At 42.5% G+C, this 27502-nt stretch overlaps 1 protein-coding gene, 1 long non-coding RNA gene and 1 other non-coding gene across 4 annotated transcripts in view; 1 reads left to right on the top strand and 2 right to left on the bottom strand.

The window, feature by feature from the left end:
- Positions 1-3430: 3430 nt before the first annotated feature.
- Positions 3431-27502, top strand: part of LOC132539494 (uncharacterized) — a 26578-nt gene continuing 2506 nt past the window's right edge. The window contains exons 1-2 of the long non-coding RNA XR_009550818.1: positions 3431-4099; positions 26418-26464. This is a non-coding gene — a long non-coding RNA (uncharacterized LOC132539494). The remainder of the gene's footprint in view (positions 4100-26417; positions 26465-27502) is intronic.
- The window catches only part of PYM1 (PYM homolog 1, exon junction complex associated factor), a 25449-nt gene continuing 15398 nt past the window's right edge, over positions 17452-27502 (bottom strand). For both annotated transcript variants that reach the window (XM_007533356.3, XM_007533357.3), the window contains exons 2-3: positions 19298-19391; positions 17452-18382 (exon numbers count right to left, since the gene is read on the bottom strand). In XM_007533356.3, coding sequence (XP_007533418.1) covers positions 17899-18382; positions 19298-19391 — 578 coding nt within the window. In that variant the 3' untranslated portion in view covers positions 17452-17898. The remainder of the gene's footprint in view (positions 18383-19297; positions 19392-27502) is intronic.
- Positions 21627-21733, bottom strand: LOC132539714 (small nucleolar RNA U13). The gene has a single exon (XR_009551040.1). It is a non-coding gene; the product is annotated as a small nucleolar RNA U13 (small nucleolar RNA).

The following is a 27502-nucleotide window of genomic DNA, read 5'->3' as shown; positions in this document are numbered from 1 at the left end:
TGTTTATAGAGGTCTCTAATCTCTCACCCACTCCATTTGAGAACCACCCTTACTGCAGAGTTGGCCCTGACAGCTAGACATCTGGTATATAAAGGTCAAATCTGGGGCTTGAAATTGGAAACTGTAGGTGAGAAAAATGCAATTTTATTTTATTTTATTTATTTATTCCCTTTTGTTGCCCTTGTTGTCTTTTTTTTAATAATTTATTTCTTTATTGGGGAATTAATGCTTTACATTCAACAGTAAATACAATAGTTTGTACATGCATAACATTCCCCAGATTCCCATCTAACAATACAACCCCCACTATTTCATTCATCATTTTTCATGGACCTGTATTCTCCCCACCCACCCACCCACCCCAGAGTCTTTTACTTTGGTGTAATACTCCAATTCCATTTCAGGTTCGACTTGTGTTTTCTTTTCTAATCTTGTTTTTCAACTTCGGCCTGAGAGTGAGATCATCCCATATTCATCCTTCTGTTTCTGACTTATTTCACTCAACATGATTTTTTCAAGGTCCATCCAAGATCGGCTGAAAACGGTGAAGTCACCATTTTTTACAGCTGAGTAGTATTCCATTGTGTATATAGACCACAACTTGCTCAGCCACTCATCTGTTGTTGGACACCTGGGTTGCTTCCAGGTTTTGGCTATTACAAATTGTGCTGCCAAGAACATATGTGTACACAGATCTTTTTGGATGGATGTGTTGGGTTCCTTAGGATATATCCCCAGGAGGGGAATTGCAGGGTCATAGGGTAGGTCCATTTCTAGCCTTCTGAGAGTTCTCCAGACTGTTCTCCACAGAGGCTGGACCAATTGACATTCCCACCAGCAGTGCAGGAGGGTTCCTTTGACCCCACAGCCTCTCCAGCATTTGCTCTGTTACTTTTTCTGATGTATGACATTCTCACAGGAGTGAAGTGATATCTCATTGTTGTCTTGATTTGCATTTCTCTGACAATCAGAGACTTGGAGCATTTTTTCATGTGTTTCTCGGCCTTTTGGATCTCTTCTGTGGTGAATATTCTGTCCAAGTCTTCCCCCCATTTTTGGATGGGGTTATGCCCTTGTTGTCTTATTGTTGTAGTTATTATTGTTGTTGTCGTCGTTGTTGGATAGGACAGAGAGAAACGGAGAGAGGAGGGGAAGACAGAGAGGGGGAGAGAAAGACAGACACCTGCAGACCTGCTTCACCGCCTGTGAAGCGACTCCCCTGCAGGTGGGGAGCCGGGAGCTAGAACCGGGATCCTTATGCTGGTCCTTGTGCTTTGCGCCACCTGCGCTTAACCCTCTGCGCTACAGCCGGACTCCCGAAAAATGCAATTTTAACCAAGTTAGGGTTGACCCAAACATTGCTCTTGGAGAAAGGTAGAAGCAATGTGATGTTAGCCTCTGGCCTGTTCCACTGACACTTACCCCCAAAGCCCATAGGAGAGAGAAGGAACTTTCCCTGGCTAAATGGGACCGAGTTCGCCAAGCCGTTACCTTGGAAACCTCTGTTTTCAAGATCTCCCCCCCTCATTAGTCATGAGTTCCTAGAAGCCATATGGGAATTGATGGCCAGCCAGGCTTGTACACAGCTGGAACTGGTTAGTGACCAGGGAAGTGGGCGGGGCTTAGGGGCTCAGGGCCCTGGTCAGCACATTGAGTTCCCAGGATGCCTCAAACTTCCTCAAACTCCCATCACAAACACTTCCTGGCATTCCCATGCACCCGTTACGAACACTTCCTGGCATTCCCATGCACGAAGTCACTGTCCTGAAATGACTCAGCTGAGAAGACATCAGGCCCAAATCCTGAAGTGTTCCAGTTCCCACACAAACACGATCAGCCTAGACTTTGAATAGATCCCTCTCTCCATTATCACTGGTCATCTCCAACAGGAACAACATAATGGACCCCTTTGGGGGTCCCCGTAGGACCTTGTCCTCAATGTGGATCAACAATGGTAGTGAATGTTCCATCCTCCGAAGAAGGGTTGGATACTATACTCTACCACTTGAAGAAGATGGGTCCTGAAATTGGTGCAACTCTGAATGTTCCTACTGATGACCACAGAATGCAAGTTAGGATCTACAGGGATGTAGAGGTTACATAGGCTCCTATGCTGAATATGGGCCCCAGATCAAATCGATGGGGTTTACAGTCGTCAATATTTATACACTTTCCCCATATTTGGGAGCTACTCTCTTCCCTGATCCAGCTTTCTAGCCCTCTTTCCAGCCATGGCATTATCTCCCCAGACAATAACCTGGGTCCACCTGCATATCAGATGTCAGGCTCAGGCAAAAACTAATAAAGTCATGGGCCCTTTGGAGTATACCTAAAATACACCTACTAGCTATCTTCAAAATGATAAATCTTTATCTGCGACATCCCAGTCTTCAGGTTCATGATTAATCAACAATTTGTATGGCTTTATATGTTAACTCTTTTTTTTTTCAATTTTTTTTATTATTTATTTTCCCTTTTTGTTGTTGCCCTTGTTTTATTATTGTTGTAGTTATTATTGTTGTTGATGATGATATTGTCGTTGTTAGATAGGACAGAGAGAAATGGAGAGAGGAGGGGAAGACAGAGAGGGTGAGAAAAGACAGACACCTGCAGACCTGCTTCACCGCCTGTGAAGTAACTCCCCTGGAGGTGGGGAGCCACGGGCTCGAACCAGAGTCCTTAAGCCGGTCCTTGTGCTTTGCGCCACCTGCGCTTAACCCGCTGCGCTACTGCCTGACCCCTCCATATGTTAACTCTTTTTCAGCCACCAGGTTCCAGATGCTACCATGATGCCAACCAAACTTCCCTGAACAGATGACCCCACCAATGTGTCCTGGAGCTCTGCTTCTTCAGACCCCTGCCCCACTAGGGAAAGAGAGAGGCAGGCTGGGAGTATGGATCGACCTGTCAACGCCCATGTTCAGCGGGGAAGCAATTACAGAAGCCAGACCTTCCACCTTCTGCACCCCATAATGACCTTTTCCATACTCCCAGAGGGTTAAAGAATAGGAAAACTATCAGGGGAGCGGATGGGATACAGAGTTCTGGTCGTGGGAATTGTACCCCTCTTATCTTATGGTCTTGTCAGTGTTTCCATTTTATAAATAAATAAACTAAACTAAAAATAAATAAAATAAAAGCAAGGTCTGCTTCCTTTCTCCAAGTCACAGAAGTAGGAGTCACCCCCGGGGGATTATCTAAAGGGCTACATTCCAGCCTCTCTAGCCAGGAAGGGAACGGGAGAATTAGGGAGTGAGAAGCAAATGTTCTTTCAGTCTCTGGGATGATAGAGAAACATAAGATGGTGATCTGGGAGGTGGCACTGTGGATAAAGCATTAGACTCTGAAGCATGAGGTTCTCAGTTCAGTCCTCAGAAGCACATGTACCAGAGTATAACTGCTTCTTTCTCTTGATCTGCCTATCTTTCTTATTAGTAAATAAATAAAATCTTAGAGAAACATATGATGGAAACAGAGCTTTGTTTTTAGTAAGTTTATTTGTATGGTGTTGGAGGATTAATACTGTGTGGAATTGTATCCCACATGTAGGGAGGAAGAAAGAGCTAAAGAACTTTAAAAACTTTGTTTTTTCATTCTGGGGATGGGAGCCTTTTTTTTTTTTTTTTTTTAACAGAAGCCAAGCTGATCTTTATTATTTTTCCTGAGGGAAGTGGGATGTAGGAGAACACTGTGGCTTCCTGTCCTCACTGTTACTCTAGGAAACAGCTCTGCTCTAATGTGTGGAGACTGTCACGAGCCTGCAAAGTTCGTTATGTTTGGCTCTTCTGCCCACCCCACCCCCAGGTCTCTTTCTCTCTGTCTCTTTCTTTCTTTCTTTCTTTCTCTCTCTCTTTCTTTTTGTTGTTGTTTGTAAAAGGGTTTGATAGGGAGCTGGCAAGGGAAGAAGTTCACCACTGACTTCTCCTTTTGAAAAGGGTAGTAACTGAAAGGGGGAGGGGAGATCTGGAAAAGATCCAGTACTGTTTCATAGCCAGCAACTATGGAGGAGTTTTTGGTAGGAAGCCTAACTTGATGGAGGAAGATTGTAAAGAGAGGATTCTCCTTCGAATCACCTGTTTTATCTTTCACATGAAGAACAGTAAGTAATTCACCCATGTGTTTTTGCCCTTTGCTTTTTTTTAGTAAGTTCATTTGTATGATGTTGGAGGATTAATGCTGTGTGGAAGTGTATCCCACATGTAGGGAGGAAGAAAGAGCAAAATAACTTGAAAGTGCCAAAGGGGCGCCATTCCAGTTTGTTTGTGCTGCCTGCAGCTTTGGTATAATGATCCAACTGAGAAAGAAGTTTTTGAGGTGGGAAAGAGGAAATGATAACTGAGAAAGCAGACTAACAGTTCTAAGGAAGACTATTTTCAGATTTTTTTTTTTTATCCTAAAGCTATTCCTCAGGATGTGCACAGTTTTCTGTTTCCCATATTTGTAAGATTCCTGGGCATATATGTGTGTGTTTTATTACAGAAGCATTGTTTTTGTATTACAAACTATTGACTTGACATTCAACTGTTTTTATAAAGGAAACTAGATATTGACAAGATAGGATCACACTGGGAGGAAAGATTTGGGAGAATCTTTGGACACCAAGAATGAAAACAGGTAGGAAAACATTCAGTTAATCACATGAAGCCCAGCTGGACACTAACTAGAGCAGACAAGGTGATCAGTGAGATCAGAAATAAATACTCAGTAAGGATGCTAACCCCCTGCTATGCTGTGAGGCCTCCATTCTGAAGTGGTGGCCAGTGCTCAAGAAGAGAATAGAAGCGAAGCAGTGAAAGAGTACATTGTGGGACATAAGAAACCAAAATCCAGCTCAGAATAGATCATGTGTTGAGGACAAGCCAAAGGGTTGTTTTCTTGACTAGACAGGCAGAACGCACCCTTACAAATGCATGGAATGGACATTGGCAAAAAGTGTGTTCATTTGTCTCTTGTTGTTTTGTCTGTTGAATCTATCAGTGTTATTTTAAATTTCTGTACCAAAATTCCCCAGAGAGATTATGAAAAGATTTGCTGGAGGATAGAGGATAACTGGTAGTTAGCTGTCTGGCGTATTTGTCTATTTCATACGGATTACCCCCTCTCTGTCCTTCCACGGGGTCATATGTGTGGCATATTTGTGCTATGTAAAACACTGCAGAGAGAGAGACAGAGAGACAGAGATACAGAGAGAGACAGAGAAAGGCAGAGGGAGAGGACAGAGAGAGGAAGAGGCCTCAATTAAAAGGATTTCTCTCTCTCTCTCCACATATATATGTGTATATATACATATATATCTTTTTTCGGTATTTTATTTTATTTTAATGAGAAATACAGAGAGAACACACACAGAGAGAGGGGCCAGGTGGTGGCACACCTGGCTAAGTGCATGCACTACAAATGCATAAGGACTCTGGTTTGAGCTCCCGGTCCCCACCTGCAGGGGAAAAGCTTTATGAGTGGTGAAGCAGTGCTGCAGGTATCTCTCTGTCTCTCTCCTCTCTACTACCCCTCTCCCTCTCAATTTCTGGCTGTCTCTATCCAATAAATAAAGATAATTAAAAAATAAAAATAAAAAATACACAGAGAGAGAAACACCAGAGCTGCTCAGCTCTGGCATATGGTGCTTCCAGAAATTAAATCTGGAAGCTTAGAGCCTCAGGCATGAAAGCCTTTTGCATAACCATTATGCTATCTTCCCAACCCTGAGAATTTATTTATTTCTCCCACTCCCCCTAAAAATTTAGAATTAGGGGGCCAAGCAGCGGTGTACTTGGTTAAACACACACATTACAATGCACAAGGACCCAGGTTCAAGTCCCTGGTCTCCATCTGCAGGGGGAAACTTCATGAGTGGTAAAACAGGGCTGCAGGTGTCTCTCTGTCTCTTTCCCTCCCTAACTCTCTCCTCTTAATTTGTCTGTCTCTATCCAATAATAAATAAATAAAATATTTTTTAAATTTAAAATTAGATCTGAAAAAACAACTGTCAGTCCATTCACATGGTTGTATATGAGATATATAAAGCTTAGACCAAGGCTGGACCAACTTTTTTCTGCCAAGCGTCATTTGGATACTTTAAACATCATTCACAGGCTATACAAAATTATCAGCTTAAAAATTAGCACTTGAGTTGGGCGGTAGCGCAGTGGGTTAAATGCAGGTGGCGCAAAGCGCAAGGACTGGCAGAAGGATCCCAGTTCGAGCCCCTGGGTCCCCACCTGCAGGGGAGTCACTTCACAGGCAGTGAAGCAGGTCTGCAGGTGTCTGTCTTTCTCTCCCCCTCTCTGTCTTCCCCTCCTCTCTCCATTTCTCTCTGTCCTATCCTATCCAACATCAGTGACATCAATAACAACAACAATAATAACCACAACAATAAAAAAACAAGGGCAACAAAAGGGAATAAATATATAAATAAATATTTTTTTTAAATTAGCACTTAATGTTGCTATGAGGAAAGCTCCTAGAAAAAAGGAGGGTGGAGGGTAGATGGAATAATGGTTATGCAGAGACTCTCATACATGAGGCTTACAAGTCCCAGCGTCAATCTCCTGCACTACCAAGAGGCCAGCCAGGTGGCACATCTGGTTAAGCACTCACATTACACTGCACAAGGACCCAGGTTCAAGCCACTGACCCCCACATGCAGGAAGAAAGTTTCAGGAATGGTGAAACTTCAGCAGACACTGCAGGTGCAGGTGTCTTTGTCTTTCTCCCTCTCTATCCCGCACCCCCTCTCAGTTTCTCTCAGTTTCTATCCAACCATCATCATCATCATCATTGTCCTCTGAATCACCAAAAGCCAGAGCTGAGCAGTGCTCTGGGAAAAAAAGGGGGTCGGGCTGTAGCACAGCAGGTTAAGTGCACGTGCATGAAACTCAAGGACTGGTGTAAGGATCCAGGTTCAAGCCCCCCTGGCTTCCCACCTTTAGGCGGGGGAGGTCACTTCCCAAGTGGTGAGGCAGGTCTGCAGGTGTCTACCTTTCTCTCTCCACCTCTGTCTTCTCTTCCTTTCTCCATTTCTCTCTGTCCTATCTGGCAACAACAACAATAACAATAATAACCACAACAATGATAAAAACAAGGGCAACAAAAAAAGGAAAATAAATAAATAAAATAAAAAGAACAAAGATCCTGGATTTATTGAATTTTGAGTCCCACTTTGCAGTTGCCTTGACTGAGTCAGACCAAATAATTTTGAGGACCCTATACTGCCAACAGGCCAGACATTCCTCACCCCTGGACTTTTTCGTCTTCTGAGGGTGAGAAACAGGGGAAGTCTATTGCTAGGAAGAAAGCCCAAAGCAGGTCAAGTGTAAAGCAAGAGGAGAGACAGAAGAGCATAATTGCTAAGTAAGTCACAGCAGCAGCTTCTCTTGGCCAGTTCCAGAAGAACAGTATCATTCTTCCTCTTGGTTCTTTGTAATGCAATTACAGACTGAACAATGTCCACCCAAATATTTCCATGTCCTGCCTGAACCACAGAGCCTGTGAGTATCACCTTAGTTGGCAAAAGAGGCTTTGCAGAGGTGGTTGAATTATAGGTCCTGAGATAAAGAGATTATCCTGGATTATGCCTGTAAACCCAATGTAATCATAAGAGCCCCTATTAAAGGGAAGCAGGAGAATCAGAGTAAAACACAAGTGACAGCAGAAAGGGAGTAAGGATGAATGAAGTTAGTCTGTAGACGGAGGCAGAAACAAATTCTCCAGAGCCTCCAGAAAGTGCACAGTCTCACTAACATTATTTTGAATTATTTATTTTTTGTTATTTATTTTCCCTTTTGTTGCCCTTGTTGTTTTATTATTGTTGTTGTTGTTGTTGATGTCATTATTGTTGGATAGGACAGAAAGAAATAGAGAGAGGAGGGAGTCAGGCTGTAGCGCAGCGGGTTAAGCGCAGGTGGCGCAAAGCGCAAGGACCGGCATAAGGATCCCGGTTCGAACCCCGGCTCCCCACCTGCAGGGGAGTCACTTCACAGGCGGTGAAGCAGGTCTGCAGGTGTCTATCTTTCTCTCCTCCTCTCTGTCTTCCCCTCCTCTCTCCATTTCTCTCTGTCCTACCCAACAACGATAACAACAATAATAACTACAACAATAAAACAACAAGGGCAACAAAAGGGAATAAATAAATAAAATAAATTAAAAAAAGAAATAGAGAGAGGAGGGGAAGACAGAGAAGGGGAGAGAAAGACAGACACCTGCAGACCTGCTTCACCACCTGTGAATCGACCCCCCTGCTGGTGGGAAGCCTGGGGTTCAAACCAGGACCCGTACACAGGTCCTTGGTTTTGCACCACCTGTGCTTAACCCACTGCACTACCACCCAACCCCCATTATTTTGAATTTCTAACCTTGAGAAGCACAAGATAACAAATATATTTTTTTATAAGAAGGAAACACTGACAAAGCCATAGGATAAGAGGGGCACAACTCCACACAATTGCCACCACCAGAACTCTGTAATTCCATCCCCTCCCCTGATAGCTTTCCCATTCTTCAACCCTCTGGGAGTATGGACCCAAAGTCATTGTGGGATGCAGAAGTGAAAGGTCTGGCTTCTGTAATTGCTTCCCTGATGAACATGGGTATTGACAGGTCGATCCATACTCCCAGCCTGCCTCTCTCTTTCCCTAGTGGGGTGGGGCTCTGGGAAATCGGAGCTCCAGGACACATTGGTGGGGTCATCTGTCCAGGGAAGTCTGGCTGGCATCATGCTAGCATCTGGAACCTGGTGACTTAAAATGAGAGTTCATATATAAACAAGTTGTTGACTGAATAAATAAGCTTTTTTTAAACCACTCTAGGGAGGGTGGAGACAGCATACTGACTTTCATGTTTGAGGCTCTGAAGTCACAGGTTCAATTCCCTGCACCACCAAAAATGAATAAACCAAAGCTAAGCAGTGCTCTGGCAAAAAATAAAAACAAAAACAAAGCAACAACATAAAAGTCCACAATATATCTGTGGCAATTTATTTATTTATTTATTCATTATTGGATAGAAATAGAGAAATTGAGAGGGGAGGGGAAATCGAGAGGGAAAGAAACAGAAAGACACCCGCAGCCCTGCTTCTCTATTTGTGAAGCTCCCCTCCAGGTGGGGACCAGGAGTCCAAGTCCTTGCGCACTGTGATGTGTGGCTTAACCAGGCACACTACCACCTGGCCCCTATTTGTGACAACTTAGAGGAACACTTTGGCATATGCAGTGTTGAAATTTGAACTCAGGACATCCAGCTGGTGAGTTTTTCGCTTTACCACTGTGCCACCTCCCAGGCAACCCAATTTTTAAAAACAAGTTTATATTAATATTTATATTCATATTCCACTGTGTGCCTGTAAAAAAGATTACAGATAATCATTACCTCAAGGCAGATTGCCTTGGGGCAATGTAACCTGAGTCAGAAAGTGCATGTAAGAGATTCATTAGAAATGTGCTCAAGACCCACACTTGTGGAAGAGTTGGGAGATAGGACTGCAGAGACAGAAAAGGAAGAGCCTTGTCTAATTTCACAATTCATTGTGGAGTTCAGGAACTGAAATAGCCCTTCAGTGTAGTTCTGAATTGGAAAAGGGGGCTAGACCTTTTTGTATCCCTGAATTGGCCAGGAATATGGCCTGAAACCTAGAGAAGAGTCAGGTAAAGTGAGGCAGGGCACAAGTGCCTGCCACCTTTGGTGACTGGGGAATACAGGCCTCACCCTTGAAGAATCTGGACCATGTGTGGCAACACCCACTACAAATAGTTACGGAGATGTACACAGGGGTCAGGCAGTGGTGAAAGGAACTTTCATTAAATTTCATGTTCTACATCTCCATGATAATTATCTTAAAATGAGACCCATATTTTTATTTACTTATATGTATTTATTTTCCCTTGTTTTTTTATTGCTGGTGTAGTTATTATTGTCATTGTTATTGATGTCGTCATTGTTAGATAGGACAGAGAAAAATGGAGAGAGGAGGGGAAGACAGAGAGGGGGAGAGAAAGATAGTTACCTGCAGACCTGCTTCACTGCTTGTGAAATGACTCCCCTGCAGGTGGAGAGCTGGGGGCTCGAACTGGGATCCTTACAGCAGTCCTTGTGCTTTGTGCCACGTGTGCTTAACCTGCTGCACTACCGCCCAACTCCCTATTTATTTATTTATTTTGAGAGAGAGAGCAGGGATTACAGCAGCAAAACTTCCTTCAATACAGTGGGAGTGGACTTGAACCTGGTTCACACACATAACAACCAAGTGAGTTATTCTACCAGTCTCTGTATTTGTAATACATAAGTGACAGTACTAGTACATGACATAGTTTAGTGATAATACACAACATAACATATACATATATATATATATATATATATATATATATATATATATATAACTTCTTGCTCTTTACTTATTAAACTATGTCCACAATGCTCAGCTCTGGTTTATGGTGGTGTGGGGGATTGAACCTGGGGACTCAGAGGCTCAGACATGAGACTCTGTTTGCATAACCATTATGCTATCTATGTCATCCCAATTCTTTTCTTTTTCTTTTTTTAAATTTTGTTTTATTATCTTTATTTGTTTATTGGATAGAGACAGCCAGAAATCGAGAAAGGGGAGATAGAGAGGGAGAGAGACAGAGAGACACCTGCAGTCCTGCTTCACCACTTGTGAAGCTTTCCCTTTGCAGGTGAGGACTGGGGGCTCAAACCTGGGTCCTTGAACATTATAACATGTGCACTATAGCAACTTATTTTATTTATTTATTTATTATTGGATAGATACAGAAAGAAATTGAGAGGATAGGGGGAGATAGAGAGGGAGAGAGACAGAGATACACCTGTAGCCCAATTTCACCACTCCTGAAGCTTTCCTCAGGTTATAGTACAAACTCCTCCCAGCTCTCCCAAAGAGAAGTTCACAACTTAGAGCTCTCTTCCTGATTGTAGCTGACTGCCACAATGGATTATACTTCCTGGCATGGGCGCCTCTTTCTCTTTTCCCCCAGGATGCTTTCACTTTGTCCCTAGCCACAGAAAAATGTTCCACACAAGATTTAGAATACAGCAGAATCTGGTGGGTTATTAGGATGTTTGAGGGTTCTATTCATCCTTCCAGATTTAGTTTCAGCCTTAATGTCACTTCTTTGTCCTCACCTCCACAACTAAAAGTCCCCTTTCCTGCTCCCACAGCACTTGCATAATGCCCCAAGAGTATTTATCATACCCTATTATTGTTTACTCTTTTTCTTGAGCACTTAGAAAAGAGAAAACAGAGTGCTGACCTGGTGTAGTGGCTCTGCACATGGGCTCTGAGGCAGAGAGAGCTTCAGGTTCAAAGCCTGTTCTCACCAGAAGCCAGTGGTTCACCCCTCTGGGGGTAGGGGAGAAGATAACACAATCCATTCAACTTTGTGTTCTCCTATAGAAGCTCTCAAAGATTGTTGACTGAATTTAACAAAATGCCAACGAAAGATCCCAATGAAACATCTTTTAACATCATTATTTCTCCTCCATTCAGACAAATATACCAACATTACGCCCCACTCAAGTCAGTTATTTATTTAGGGGTATAATCTCCATATGTTCCCTCAGGATCCCCTATGATTTCCAGAGGAGAATGGAAATCATTCCTGACCTCTTTTGTAAGAAGGCAATTCTGACAACTACTTGTATCCTCTCCATTCCAAATTCTCTATTTTCCTCGACTTATAGAACCAGGTTATAGTTGGGGGTGGGTGGGAGGAGGGAGATCTATATGCCTTCTGCTGGGAGGTCAGAGAGCCTGTAGACAAAAGATTATCTAGCAGTGTATCTGCTAATTTCATAATAAACCCGGAACTGAAAAACTTGCAAACATTTTACCCTCCCCTTCACAGTGCCACCTAGTGGACAATGAGAAACTAACACAAAAGGATAATTGCCCTGGCCCAAATTAAACTCATTTAGAGCCCTAGAATCTTTGCTACTTACAAATTAGAAGAGAATAAATGTCAAATGAGTAGCCCAGGAGGTGACACAGTGAATAAAGTTGGGTTCTCAAGCATGCGGTTGTCCATTTGATCCTTGGCATTGCATATGCCAGTGATGTTCTTGTTTTCTGTCTTCCATTAATAAATCAATCTTGAAAAAAAAATGTCATGGGCTGGGAGCTAGCATAATGAATATACAAAGACTTTAATGCCTGAGGCTCCGAAGTTCTAGATTCAGTCCCTAGAATGACTATATAGCACAGCTGAGCAGTATTCTGGTAAATAAAAGTCAAAGAGTAATATAGTCTCAGAAATAAAATTAAGCCAGTGACTAATTTACTTTGTCATAAGCTATACAATACATATCCATTGGGGGAAGATTAAAATAATATCCTGCCAAGTATAGAGACCAGAAGGAACCTCTGCTGCACTAGACTTGTAGCAGGAGATCCAGGTTTGATCCCAGATTGTTGTGCCTGTCTTCCCAAGTGATGTCATTTATTCCTGCGATTTCAGTAATTACCTCTGTGCCAATAGCTGCCAATCTTTTTCTAGACCAATCATCTCTGAATCCTGCCTATCAAGTATCTCCTAGTTGGATGATGGTTTTCAAGTCATAGCATTTTGTTAAAAACAGTGATGCAGGGAGTCGGCAGTAGCGCAGCAGGTTAAGCTTACGTGGCACAAAGTGCAAGGACTGGCGTAAGGATCCCAGTTCCAGTCCCCGGCTCCCCACCTGCAGGGGAGTCCCTTCACAGGCAGTGAAGCAGGTCTGCGGGTGTCTGTCTTTCTCTCCCCCCTCTGTCTTCCCCTCTTCTCTCCATTTCTCTCTGTCCTATCCAGCAACAACGACACCAATAACAACAATAATAACTACAACAATAGCACAAGGGCAACAATGAAATAAATATTTTTAAAAATATTTTTTGTTTTTTAACTTTATTGTTCTTTTAAATGATAAAATTTTCATCTTTATGTATTGTTTATTGGATAGAGACAGCCAGATATCAAGAGAGAGAAGAGGGTGATAGAGAGGGAGGGAGAGAGGCAGAGGGACACCTGCAGCCTGCTTCACCACTTGTGAAGCTTCCCCCCCCAAACCTGTCCTTGAGTTTTGTAACATGTGCGCTTAATTTAACCAGGTGTGCCATCACTTTTGTTTTTGTCACCAAGTATGTGAACACTGGGGCTCACTGTTGGCAAAACAAATCCGCTGCCCCAGAGACTTTTCTTTCTTTTTCTTTTTTTTTTCTGGATTGAGACAGAAAAATTGAGAAGAAAGTGTGTGGGGGGAGGGGGAGAATAGAAGAGATAGAGGGAGTTGAAGAAGAGAGACCTGCGACACTATTTCAGTTCCCCCATACAGGTAGGGACTGAGAGCTTAAACGCAGATTGTCACACAGTAATGTGTGTGTTCTACTAGATGTACCACCGTCCAATATACTTTTTTTTTTTCACCATGGTTATTGCTGGGGCTAGGTGAGTGCTTTATGAATCCACCACTGGTCCTGGCAACCATTTTTTTTCTCCTTTTAAAATTTAATTTATTTAGCTAGGAAGAAATAAATTGAGGGGAGGACACAGGGAGAAAGATAGACAACTGTAGACTTGTTTCACCACTCGTGAAGCTTCCCATTTGCTGGTGGGAAACAGAGGCTCAAAATAATGTAAAAACTAAATAAATAAAAAAAAAAGAAATATCTTTAAGAAGAGTGACCATACAATACAGCATTCCACTTCTAGAATAGAAAAAAAAAAAAACTAATTTTAAAAGACATATGCACTCCTGCTGCCCATAAGGTAGCACAGCAGGTAGAGTGATCTGCTTACAAACATGAGTTTAAGCCCCAGTATTGTATATGCCAAATGTTCTTCTGTCTTCCAATCTCTTACTAGTAAAATAAATATTTTTTAAATTTATTGGATAGAACCATCCAGAAATTGTGGGGGGAGAGGGACAGAGGGAGAGAGGCAGATACTTGCAACACTGCTTCACCACTTGTGAAGCTTTCCCCCCATAGGTGGGGACCAGGGGGCTTGAACCTGGGTCCCTGGGCATTGTAGCATGTGCACTCAACCAGGTGCGCCACCACCCAACCCTCTGTAAAATAACTTTTTTTTTTTTGCCTCCAGAGTTATTGCTGGGGCGTGGTGCCTGCACTACGAATTTACTGTTCCTGGAAGCTATTTTTCCCATTTTATTACCCTTGTGATTTTTATTGTTGTAGTTACTATTATTTTTGTTATTGATGTTGTCATTGTTGTTGGATATGACAGAGAGAAATCGAGAGGAGGGGAAGACAGAGAGGGGCAAAGAAAGATAGACACCTGCAAACCTACTTCACTGCTTGTGAAGTGGGCCCCCTGCAGGTGGGGAGCTGGGGGCTCTACACGGGTTCTTGCGCTTTGCGCCATGTTCACTTAAGCCGTTGCACTACCGCCTAACCCCCAAAATAACTATTTTTTAAAAAAAGATATATTCAGGGTAGGGGTAGATAGCATAATGGTTATGAAAAGAGACTCTCATGCCTGAGGCTCCGAAGTCCCAGGTTCAAGCCCCCCACCACCATAAGCCAGAGCTGAGCAGTGCTCTGGGGTTTCTCTCTGTGTCTTTCTCTCTGCATCTCTCTCAAAAATAAATAAATAAATAAATAAATAAATAAATAAATAAAATACTAAAAAAGATATAGTCAGGGGCCAGGTGGTGGTGCACCTGGTTGAATGCACACATTACAATGGCAATGTGCAAAGACCCAGGCAAAAGCTCCTGGCCCCCAACTGCAGGAGGGAGGTTTACTAAGTGGTGAAGCAGTGCTGTAGCTGTCTCTGTCTCTCCTCTATCTCCCCTTTCCCTCTCAATGTGTCTGTATCCAATAAATAAATAGATATATGCACACCTATGTTCACTGCAGGGTTAAATAGCCAAAATATGGAAGCAACTCAAATGCACAATGACAGACGAGTGAATACACACTCACACACCTATAAAAAATGAAATCTTGGGGGGCCGGGTTAAGCGCACATGGCACAAAGCGGAAGGACCAGTCTTAAGGATCCCAGTTCAAGCCCCCAGCTCCCCACCTGTAGGGGGGTCACTTTACAAGCAGTGAAGTAGGTCTGCAGGTGTCTGCCTTTCTCTCCCCGTCTTTCCTTCCTCTCTTGATTTCTCTCTCTCCTATCCAACAACAACAGCAATAACAACAATAATTACAACAATAGTAAAAAAGGGGAATAATAAAAAGGGAAAAATGGCCTCCAGGAGCAGTGGATTTGTAGTGCAGGCACCAAGCCCCAGTAATAACCCTGGAGGCAAAAAAAAAAAAAAAAAAAAAAAAGAAAAAAGAAAAGAAAGAAAGAAAGGGAGTTGGGTGGTAGCACAGCAGGTTAAGCGCACGTGGTGCTAAGCCCAAGGACTGGCGTAAAGATCCTGGTTCGAGCCTCGAGCCCCGGGCTCCCCACCTGCAGGAGAGTCACAAGCAGTGAAGCAGGTCTGTAGGTGTCTATCTTTCTCTCCCCCTCTTTGTCTTCCCCTCCTCTCTCCATTTCTCTCTGTCCTCTCCAACAATGATGACATCAATAACAACAACAAAATAATAACAATAACTATAATAATAACAATAAAAAACAAGGCCAACAAAAGGGAATAAATATTAAAAAAAAAAAAAAAGATGAAATCTTGGGGCCAGGTGGTGGTGCACCTGCTTGACTGCACATGTTACAATGTGTAAGAACTCGGTTTGAGCCCCTATCCCCACCTGAAGGGCAAAAGCTTTACAAGTGGTGAAGCATCACTGCAGGTCTCTCTCTCCCTCTCAATCTCCCCTTCCCTCTCCATTTCTGGCTGTATCTAATAAGTAAAGATAATTTTAAAAAGTCTTTTTAAAAGATGAAATCTTGACATTTTTAATATGGTGGAGGGGGAGGGTGTTATGTGAAATAAGTAGAGAGACAAACCCTGAATGATTTCACTCATATATAATAAAGAAATTTAAGAGAACAGACAAAACCAATCCAAAACAACTGTTAAATTTAGACCACAAATTAAGGCTACCAGGAGGGGAAGAGTGTGGGGGGGTACAAAGGTTGGAAGGGGTCCAATAGGGATATGGGCACTTTGCTGGTGGGAGTGACAACTTACTTTTGAAGAGGTCTGAAAATAGCACTTCTGACTAAGTACACCAGTGTCTTTTTGATTTTTTTTTTAAGTCTTGAAAAGGAACAGTAAGGGAGGTATAAAGATCCCATTGCTGTGTGGGGATAGATAGCATAATGGTTAAGCAGAGACTCTCATGCCTGAGGTTCCAAAGGTTCAATCACCTGCTCCACCATAAATCAGAGCTGAGCAGTGGTCTGCTTAAAAAAAAAAAAAAAAGCTATGAAACAATAAGGATAACATATGTAGAGTAAGTTATTAGATTTGTTCTTAGTTTCATCTTAAACCACTCATTTATGTTGGGGGGAGGGGGTGGGGCGGTGGTGCACCAGGTTAAGCACACATAGCGCCTACTGCAAGGATCCTGGTTCAACAAGCCCCTGTGTGTGGGGGGGTTGTTGCTTCCCAAACAGGTATCTTTCTCTCCCCCTCCCCATCTTCCTCTCCTCTCTCAATCCTATCCAACAACAACAGCAGCAACAACGGAAAAAAAAAAAAAAAAAGATGGACACCAGTAGTGGATTGCCCCAGCAACAGCCCTAGAGACAAAAAAAATAATAAGATAACAGTAAAAAAAAAAAAAGTGGTCCAGGAGGCACAGTGGATAAAGTACTGGCCTCTCAAGCATGAGGTCCTGAGTTCAGTCCCTGGCAGCACATGTACCAGAGTGATATCTGGCTCTTCCTATCTATCTCATTAATAAACAGAATTTAAAAAAAAAAAAAAAAACACTCTTGGTGCATTGCACCAAAGTAAAAGACTGGGGTGGGAGGAGGGCCCAGATCCTGGAGCATGATGGCAGAGGACCTAGTGGGAGTTGAGTTGTTATGTGGAAAACTGAGAAATATAATACATGTACAAACTACTGTATTTTACTGTTGACTGCAAACCATTAATCCCCAATACAGAAATTTAAAAAAACAGCACTCATTTATGTTCAAAGAATTCCAAGAAAATGTATATACAACAACCAGTTTTGGTAAATGGGTCATACGCTCATAATTTTTGCATATTTATATTTTTTAATATTTTTATTTATTATTGGATAGAGACAGAAAGTGAGGGGGTGGGAGAGATAGAGAGAGAAAGAGAGACACCTGCAGCCCTGCTTCACCACTTATGAAGCTTTCCCCCTGCAGGTAGGGACCGGGGGCTTGAACCTAGAACCTTGTGCACTATAATGTATGCACTTAACCAGGTGCGCCACGACCTGGCCCTATACACTCATAACTTTTAAAAATTAAAAGGATTCCTACTCGAAATATTTGTCTTCCTATACCAAACTGAAGGGATAAAATAGGATAAAATAGTTACTAGAAACTGAAAAGAAAGCAGCGAAGTCAGACATGTTGTCTACTTGGATTTATTTTGTTCTTTAAAAAAAAAGATGTGAGAGATGGAGTGGAAGATAACCCATAAACACTGTGAACAGGAACCATGACTCCAAGACTTGGGCAAACCCCCCCAACCCTCAGCCTCAGGTCTTCAAGAGATGCCCACCCACCCAATTTTCTTTTAAACAAAACATCCAAATCAGCAGCAAAGGTATCTGGGGTAGTCACTGAAATTTTGAACACTGGGAATGGGAGGGGGAAAAGTCCAAAAAATAGGAGTTGGGGAGAAAAGGGGAGGGATGAGGCAGAGACTAGGCTCTGGGGAACAGAGTTGGGCCCCAAGAGTTGGAAGTGAGCCAGTATGGGGGGTACCCCTCCTGACTGCAGCTGCCCACCTTCCCCAGAACCCCAGAGAGCCCCATGGTTTGTTGTGCAGTCCATTCCCTATTTCCCAGCGGCCTCACAGGCCTAGCTCTAAGTCCTCTAGCTCCTCTTCCAGTGCCCTCCTCCTTGCTAACTTCTCTAGCTGCTCTCTGCTGGGCTGGCTGATTTCCCCAGCCTGGATTCGTTGCTGCAGCTCTTCTACCTGTCGAAGTTTCTTCTTTAGGTTCTTTATCTTCTTGGCCTTCTCAGTACTGGCCACTGAGTCAGGCTGGTCAGAGGTGGCTGTAGGGGCTGCCCGGGAGCCTGGTGGAGCGCTGGAGAGCTGGGCTGTCTCTCCCAGTGACACCTTCTCAAGAGTCCGGCTCAAGGCCTCTGCCTCCCCTTTCTCTTGCTGCTGCCGCCTTTTCTCCTTCCGTTTCAGGTTGCGTTTGGCTGTCTTGGAAAGACCTGGTTCACCACCTTCAGGCTTGGATGGGGTGGCAGGAGCTGTTGCCTCAGGACTCAGCCCTGGGGGCAGTTCTGGTTTACTCTTAAAAAACTTCACATACTTGTTCTCATACCTGCAAGGAACAGATGTCAATAATTTGAATCCTTACTTAGTCCTTTTCTAACCTCCCACATCATACCACCCTTTTCTCGTTACTTGCTTCCTTCCTTTTCCTGTGATCCTTCCCTCAAATATCTGTAGGTTGTAGTAGAGTCCCTAGGGGGCATAGCTTTGGGTGTCAGGAAGGCACCTGAAGGATCTGATGAGTAAAGATGGCACAAGAGTAAGACAAGTCACTTGTTTTGGTGTTTTTTTTTAAAGAATTTGCTTTATTTATTCACGAGAAAGACAGGTAGAGAGAGAAAGAACCAGACACCACTCTGGCACATGTGCTGCCGGGGATTGAAGTCAGGACCTCATGGTTAAGAATCCAATGCTTTATCCACTGTGCCACCTCCCGGACCACCACTCATTTGTTTTTTAACCAGAGCACTGTGCAGCTCTGGCTTACAGAGGTGCAGGGGATTGAACATGGGACTTTGGAGCCTCAGGCGAGAGTCACTTTGCATAACCATTATGCTGTCTACTCCCACCCAACAAGTCACTTGTAACTCTCACTTATCCCCTGAATTCCAGCTGCCTCCTCTCTTTTTATTTTATTTTATTTTATTTATTTTGTTATTACTGAGGCTTCACAACCCTAGGCCGACTTTTTCAAACAGAAAGACAGAGGCAGAGATAGAGAAACCGAGAGGAAGACATCACAGTACCAAATTCTTACAAAACCGAAGCTTCCATCAGTGCCATAACAAAGTAAGTGCACTAAGTGAACTATCTTGCCTGCCTCTCCTTTTGAAAATAGATGCCCCTTCCTTCAATGTCCTGGAGTCTTGGGGTCAGGAGAATTTCCCCTGGATTTATAGGCACCCATGTTCTTCCTTAACAAAAGACCCCACTAAACACCCCCTCCACAGGCCTAACCACGCACACTGGGACCTCTTCCTGGGGCACGTAGCCTTCTTTCACCCTCCGCTGCTTGCGCCACGTCCCGTCGGGTCGCTGTGTTGAGGCGATGTACTTGCCTGAAATGAGAGGGTTAAACTGAAGTTATTCTTTCTAGTTTTCCAAGGGCTCTCAAGATGAAAGGATGCATTAGTGCACAGATGCTCTCAGCACCCACTCATCCATCAGATGCAACCATTATTTCTCCTGCCAACCCTAACCCTTCTATCATCATTTACTGAACGCCTATACAATGTAGAATGCTGGGAAATTGTGCAGACGCAGTCACATCTGCCATGTTGTCCCCTGGGGCTATTGCTAGTTCCTGCGAGAGTTGGGACATTCTCGGAGCGCTGGTTCTGCCATGTTGTGCCCTCAGGGAATTGTCTATTCCCCCCCCCCATTGCTCTGTTGCTCCTCCTCCTTCCCATTCTCACCAGAGCTGCTCCCATAAAAGCCCTTCTTCTTCCGCACCTCGTTCTCTTGCCGGTTTCTTCACTTTGTGTTTAGACGCAGGAAAGGTTACTGCGTGAGGCGGCCATTTTCGCTACCTCCATGTGGCCCAACCTGTTTCTCTCTCACCCAACTCTGAGGTGCCAGCGCAAATAAAGATTTGTGTTCTCTCTTCGCTCTGGATCTCCGCTCTCTTCTCAGCGGCGTAGCCCGACAGTATAATACACCACCCCAGCCCTCAAAGAGTTTCTATGTTTACAATCTATTATAGCTGGCAAGAAATGATAGTCACAGAAGAAACCAGAAAAAACAACAAAGACAAGAGAACAACAGCATGGAGGAATTAAAAAACAAACAAACATTAAAATAGAGGCAAAACCCAAATAACAATAGGAGAGAAAAACGACTAACAGTGTTACAAAGAAGATGCCTGGGCAGCCTGGGAGGTGGTGCAGTGTACAGGTGTATAAGCCTCCAAACCTTCGAGCCCCCAGCTCCCAACCTGCAGGGGAGTCGCTTCACAAGCGGTGAAGCAGGTCTGCAGGTGTCTATCTTTCTCTCCCCCTCTCTGTCTTACCCCCTCCCCTCTCCATTTCTCTCTGTCCTATCCAACAACAACTACAATAAAACAAGGGCAACAAAAGGGAATAAATATTAAAAAAAAAAAAAGACTCCAAACCTGAGATCCTGAGTTCAATCCCTAGTATCACATATGCCAAAGTGATGCTCTGACACTCTCTTACTCTAAACAGTTAAAAAAATAATAAAGAGAGAATATGAGAGTGAGATCTCTTTCTCCATATATGTGTGTGTGTGTGTGTGTGTGTGTGTGTGTGTGTGTGTATGTGATAGACACCAGCTTCACTGCTCCTGAAACATCCTCCCTGCAGGTGGATGGGGAGTAGGGGGCTCAAACCAGGGATCATCATGAATAGTGATATGTGTGCTTAACAGTGTACCACCCAGCTCCTCCCCCAAGTGAAACTTTCTCCCTCAGGTATCATACACAAAGCAGGTCTTTACAACAAAACAAACAAACAAACAAAAACAGCTTCAAAAGTGGTGAGCAGTGCTGCAGAGCTGTTTCTCTCCCTTTCTATCTGCCCCTCTCAATTTCTCTCTGAATCTATCAAATAAATAACATCAAAAAGAAAAAAAAATTTAAAAAAGGACCAGTGTACACGGATATATGTAAAGGATGTTTGTTGTTACAATAATTTCTATTATCTTTTTATATATTATTATTATTTGCCTCCAGGGTTATTGCTGAGGCTCGGTGCCTGCACTATGAATCCATTGCTCCTGGAGGCTATTTTTTCCTTTTTGTTGCCCTTGTTTGCTGTTGTTATTATTGTTGTTGTCATTGCTGTCGTTGTTGGATAGGACAGAAAGAAATCAAGAGAGGGGAAGACAGGGGGAAAGATCAGACACCAGCAGACCTGCTTAACTGCTTGTGAAGTGGCCCCCAAGGGCTCAAAACTGGGATCCTTAGTCAGTCCTCGCACTTCCCGCTATGTGCAGGTAACACACTGAGCCCGGGCCCCTATTATGGTTTTTTTTTTTTTTTTTTTTTTTGCCTCCAGGGTTATCACTGGGGCTCAGTGCCTGCACTAGGAATCCACTGCTCCAGGTGGCCATTCCCCGCCCCCCTTTTGGATAGGGCAGAGATAAATTAAGAGAGGAGGGGGAATACAGAGGCGGAGAGACAGACACCTGTAGACCTCCTTCACCATTTGTGAGGCGACCTTCCTGCAGGTGGGGAGTTGGGGGCTTGAACCAGGATCCTTGCGCAGGTCCTTGCACTTCATACTATGTGTGTTTAACGGGGTGCGCTACCACCCAACGCCCCTCCCCCCTTTTCATGTCAGACAGGTAATGTGCCGACATCGTAACAAGGTTTATTAAGGGTGGCACATCTTACGTAGCCATGTGAAGGCTCAATCATCACACTTATGAACTACAAAAGGATTCCCAACCCTGTTAATTTTTTATTATCTTTATTTATTTATTGGATAGATAAAGCCAGAAATCGAGAGCGAAGGGGGTGATAGAGGAGAAAGAAACCCTTGCAGCACTGCCTCACCTCTCACAAAGCTTTACCTCTGCAAGTGGGGACTAGGGGCTTGAACCCCAGTCCTTGTCCATGGTAATATGTGTGCTCAACCCTTTGTTACATTATGTCAATTAGGAAGAGGCTGACTGAATGACATTAATAGCTGAGCGATTAAATAGATGTGGAGCACTCACGTGATAGAACACGTTATTAAAAAAGAATAATAGGTATAAATGTACTGACTTTAAAAGGTAGTGGGATAGGAAGTGGCACATTGGACAGAATGTTGGACTCTCAAGCATGAGGTCCTGAGCTTAATCCCGGGCATCACATATGCCAGAGCAATACTCTGGTTCTTTTCTCTCTCATTAATGGATGAAGAAAGGAGAGAGAAAGGCAGCTGGAAAATGGTTCAATTGTAAGTGCTCTGAACTTTCATGCCTGAGGTACAATCCCCAGCACCACACATACTGGAATGGTGTTCTGGCTTGCGTGTTTGCTTATTATTTTCCAGGGCACTGCTGTTTTCTGATTTATGATGGTGCAGGGGATTGAACCTGGGACCTTTGGTACCTCAGATATGAAGTCTTTTTTTTGCATAACCAGTATTCTGTCAGCCAAGACATAAACAAGACCCAGCTCTGGCTTATTTCTCTTTCTCCTTCTCTGCCGCATGTGGAACTCTATTATATGTAAACAATAAATAAATAATATATATATATATTAATGATATATTAAGTGACAAAGCAAGTTGCAAGATGTGTAGAGCAGCGATCTTTATTTTTTAATTTCATGATTATATCCACATTATTTAAACAATATTATATTTATTAATGAGGGAGAGGAGGAAAAAGACCCAGGGCATCACTGTGGTACGTACATGCGCCACTAGAAATCAAATTTGGGACCCCATGGTTGAAAGTCTAACACTTTATCCACAGCACCATATCCCACACCATTCTTATTTTACAATACTATGAATTTCACTATGAAATAATAAAAATCCTACTAGTTAATCTCATCAGAAAGGTCTTTACTGGGATACTGTCAAGCTCATAGTAATAAATACAATTTTTTCAAAATTCTCATTTTCACTTGAGGGCTTGAATTTTATCACTAGCAACAAATACTATCAGCTGTTTTTCTTAAAATGACAGGTTTATTTCCTGCATTTGCAGGAAAAACTCTGATCAAATACTCATGTTGAAACTTTTGCAGTGTGTCAGGGTTCTTCTTTCAAGTGAAAGTGGTATTCCATAAAGAAAAAACCTGTGCCCAGGAGGTGCTGTCGTGGATAAAGTGTGGGATTCACAAACATATAGTCCTCGGTTTAGCTCCTGGTATCACATGTACCAATAATGTCCTGTTCTCCTCTCGCCATAAATAAATGAACAAAGCAAGCAAGCAAGCAAGGTCTAGCTTATGGCAGTACTGGGATTGAACCTGGGAACTCAAAAGTGGCTAGGGATGAAATTTGTTTGCATAACTATTATGCTATCTCAACCCATATATCTTTTTTTTTTTTTAAATTAAGGAGCCAGGAAATAGATTCCCAAGTAGAGTGAATATCATGCTCGAGCCCCTAGGTTTGAATCTCTGGTCACCACATGGGAGCACCATGCAAAGAAAATTCATAAGTTGTGAAGAGTGCTGTGGTGTGTCACTAAGCAATCGGAAGAAAGGAAGGAAGGAACAAAGGAAGGATAAAAGGAGGGAAGGCAGGCAGGCAGGCAGGCAGGCAGGCAAGCATCAAAGCTTCCTTCAATGTACTGAGGGCCATGCTTGAACCTGAGCCTTGCACATAGTCAAAGCAGCATACTACCCAAGTGAGTTATTTTGTTATCTTCTATTTTTTTTTAAAGAAAGGAGACATTAACAAAACCATAGAATAAGAGGGGGTAACACCCACCTATTTTTAAAATTACATTTCTGTTATACTTGGACTTAAAAAATATCCCACTTTAGCAGCTCATGAAGTGGCACAGTGGATAAAGCAATAGACACTTAAACATGAGATCCTGAGTTCCATCTTCAGAAGCACATTTGCCAGAGTGCTGTGATTCTCCCATGAATAAATAAACATTTAAAACAAAACATATATATATATCACCATCAAAACCTAAATGGATTGGAGGAAGGGTAAAAAAGTAAATTAAAATTATGTGATGTTTATAAAATTATATGGTGGACACTGTGATCTTTGAAGATGAGTAAGATTTAGACAGGTAGAGGTTAAGAAGTGGAGAGTATTTCAGACATACTGGATGACATGAGCAAAGGGACAATTCAGACTAGTCTTGCTCCTACTTCAAATGCTTCTTGGATTATTATTGTCCTTGGGATATTTATAAGGAGAATAGAACTACAAACAAAAGGCACTCCAGATCTATTATAGTTTTAGTTGGTCTCCAACTCTTCATACTCAGCCACACTCTATAATAGCCACTAAATTATTCACAAATTTCATCTGACCTATGTATTGTTTGTTATTGCTTCCTTTGACCTGGAATACTTCCCTTGCTTCTCTGCTTAAATTATATCTATTGATCTTTATATAAAGGTCAAGTTCAAGTATGAACTTTCCAGAGAAATCTTCCCTGACCTTCCTTCCCAAGCCAAGTTAAGCTTCCCCACTGCAGGTGGGGACCAAGGGCTTGAACCTGGGTCCTTACCACCTGTAATGTGGGCACTCTGCCAAGTGTGCACCACCTGGTCCAAAACAAGTGAGAAACTGCCCTGTGCATGAGGCCAACTGGTGTTGCACTCCTAATCAGTAGAGTGCACAAGTTACCAATAGTGAAAACCCAGGTTTTTCCCCACCTGTAGGAAAGAATTGCTGCAGGTGTCTTTATCTTCCCTTCCCCCCCAACTTTGTTCTTACTAGGAAAAAGAAAAAAAAGAAAAGAAAAAAAAAAGGAGGGAGCAAAGAAAGGAAAAGAGAAACGCATATGAGAGTTAGTATGTTAAGACTGATTAAGGAAAATCAGGTGGTAGCACAGCGAGTTAAGTGCACGTGGCGCAAAGTGTAAGGACCGGCTTAAGGACCTCGGTTGGAGCCCTCGGCTCCACACCTGCAGGGGAGTCGCCTCACAAGAGGTGAAGCAGGTCTGCAAGTGTCTGTCTTTCTCTCCCCCTCTGTCTTTCCCTCCTCTCTCCATTTCTCTCTGTCCTGTCTAACAACGACGACATCGATAACAACAACAATAAAAATTAAAAAGGGCAACAAAAGGGAAAATAAATGTTAAAAAAATAAAATATATAAAAAAAAATAATAATAAAAAATAAATAAAAATAAAAAAAATATATAACTTTATATATAAAATAGTAAAGAGCACTAATGACTAAGTGGCTACATTATAAGATAACCTTTATACATACAGCCTGTTGAAAATAAGAGAAGTAGATAATATCATCTATAGTTGAGGTAACTGTCTTCAAAGTTGCAAACATGCCCCATTTCTCAAAACTGGAACATATAGTCTGCTCAGTTCTGATGCCAAAGTTTACTTATCAGCACATGTGTCTTATACTATGTAATGTGTCTTATACTATGTAATTGAATAAATCTTTGTGTAACTTTGTTCTTTCTTATCAAAACTGAAACATATTCTACAGAATTAAGAAAGAAAAAACAAAAACAGAAGAAAACAAGACAATGGCAGAGGCTGAGGTGTGGATAATGTGATGATGCCTGCCTGGAGCAGGCACTGTTAGTATTCTTAAAATATTTTGTTTATTCATTTGTTTGTTTGTTTATTTATTTACTTATGGGGAGACAGAAAGAGAACCAGACATTACTCTGGTACATGTGCTGTCAGGTCTTGAGCTCCGGACCTCATGTTTGACAGTCCAAAGCCTAATCCATAATGTCACCTCCCAGACCACATATTCTTCAGGCTTTAATTGAACCAAGAAAAGTGTTGTTTTTTTTTCCTAACTTGTCTTGAGTTCCATGTAGCACATGCAGCAAATGACGAGAATGATGTCTGTTCACTATCTCCTCCTAACTTTCTCATTAATAAATAAATAAAATATTTAAAAAGATAGAGTTTAACATGTGTGCTCTACTGGGTAGAGTCCTAGAAGAATGATTTTTTAAGAGACAAAGAGAGAGAGAGAGAGAGAAACAACAGCAAAGTTTCCTTCAACCAAGTAAACTATTTCAATGGCCCAAGAACATCTGACAACTGGTGGGAGTGGGGATAGGGAATGGTGAACTGGAAAAGAACAAAGATGAGGCAAAAACGTCCCAATAGCAATAAAAATATTTAGTACTTTGACTTTTTTTTATTTATTGGGGAATTAGTTTTACATTCAACAGTAAATAAAAGTTTGTACATGCATAACCTTCCCCAGTTTCCCATATAACAATACAACCCTCACTACGCCCTCTGTCATCCTTCTTGGACCTGTATGCTCGCAACCCACCCACCCCCACCCCAGAGTCTTGTACTTGGGTGCGATACGCCAATTACATTTCAGGTTCTACTTGTGTTTTTTTTTTCTTCTGATCTTGTTTTCAACTTCTGCCTGAGAGTGAGATCATCCCATATTCATCCTTCTGTTTCTGACTTATTTCACTTAAAATGATTTTTTCAAGGTCCATCCAAGATCGGCTAAAAACGGTGAAGTCACCATTTTTTACAGGTGAGTAGTATTCCATTGTGTATATAGACCACAACTTGCTCAGCCACTCATCTGTTGTTGGACACCTGGGTTGTTTCCAGGTTTTGGCTATTACAAATTGTGCTGCTAAGAACATATGTGTACAGAGATCTTTTTGGATGGATGTGTTGGGTTCCTTAGGATATATCCCCAGGAGAGGAATTGCAGGATCATAGGGGAGGTCCATTTCTAGCCTTCTGAGAGTTCTCCAGAATTTTCTCTACAGAGGTTGAACCAATTGACATTTCCACCAGCAGTGTAGGAGGGTTCCTTTGACCCCACACCCTCTCCAGCATTTGCTGCTGTTACCTTTTCCGATGTATGACATTCTCACAGGAGTGAAGTGGTATCTCACTGTTGTCTTTATTTGCATTTCTCTGACAATCAGAGACTTGGAGCATTTTTTCATGTGTTTCTCAGCCTTTTGGATCTCTTCTATGGTGAATATTCTGTCCAATTCCTCCCCCCATTTTTGAATGGGGTTATTTGTTGTCTTGTTGAGTTTGGCAAGCTCTTTATATATGTTGGTTATTAAACTCTTGTCTGATGTATGGCATATAAAGATCTTCTCCCATTCTGTGAGGGATCTCTTGGTTTGGGTAGTGGTTTCTTTTGCTGTGCAGAAGCTTTTTAATTTGATGTAGTCCCATAGATTTATACTTGCCTTAGTCTTCTTTGTAACTGGATTTGTTTCATTGAAGATGTCTTTAAATGTATGCGGAAAAGAGTTCTGCCACTATTTTCCTCTAAGTATCTGATAGTTTCTGGTCTAACATCCAAGTCCTTGATCCACTTGGAATTTACTTTTGTATTTGGTGAAATACAGGGGTTTAGTTTCATTCTTCTGCATGTTTCAACCCATTGTTTCCAATACCATTTGTTGAAGAGACTCTGCTTTCCCCCATTTAATAGTCTGGGCCCCTTTGTCAAAGACTAGATGTCCATACGTGTGGGGGCTCACTTCTGGGCTCTCAATTCTATTTCACTAGTCAGTGTGTCTATTCATGTTCCAGTACCAAG

This window comes from Erinaceus europaeus, chromosome 7 (genome assembly GCF_950295315.1).
Source record: "Erinaceus europaeus chromosome 7, mEriEur2.1, whole genome shotgun sequence".
Taxonomy (NCBI): Eukaryota; Metazoa; Chordata; class Mammalia; order Eulipotyphla; family Erinaceidae; genus Erinaceus; species Erinaceus europaeus.
Note: the sequence above shows the minus strand (reverse complement) of the source record. Positions and strands in the feature narration are given on the sequence as shown.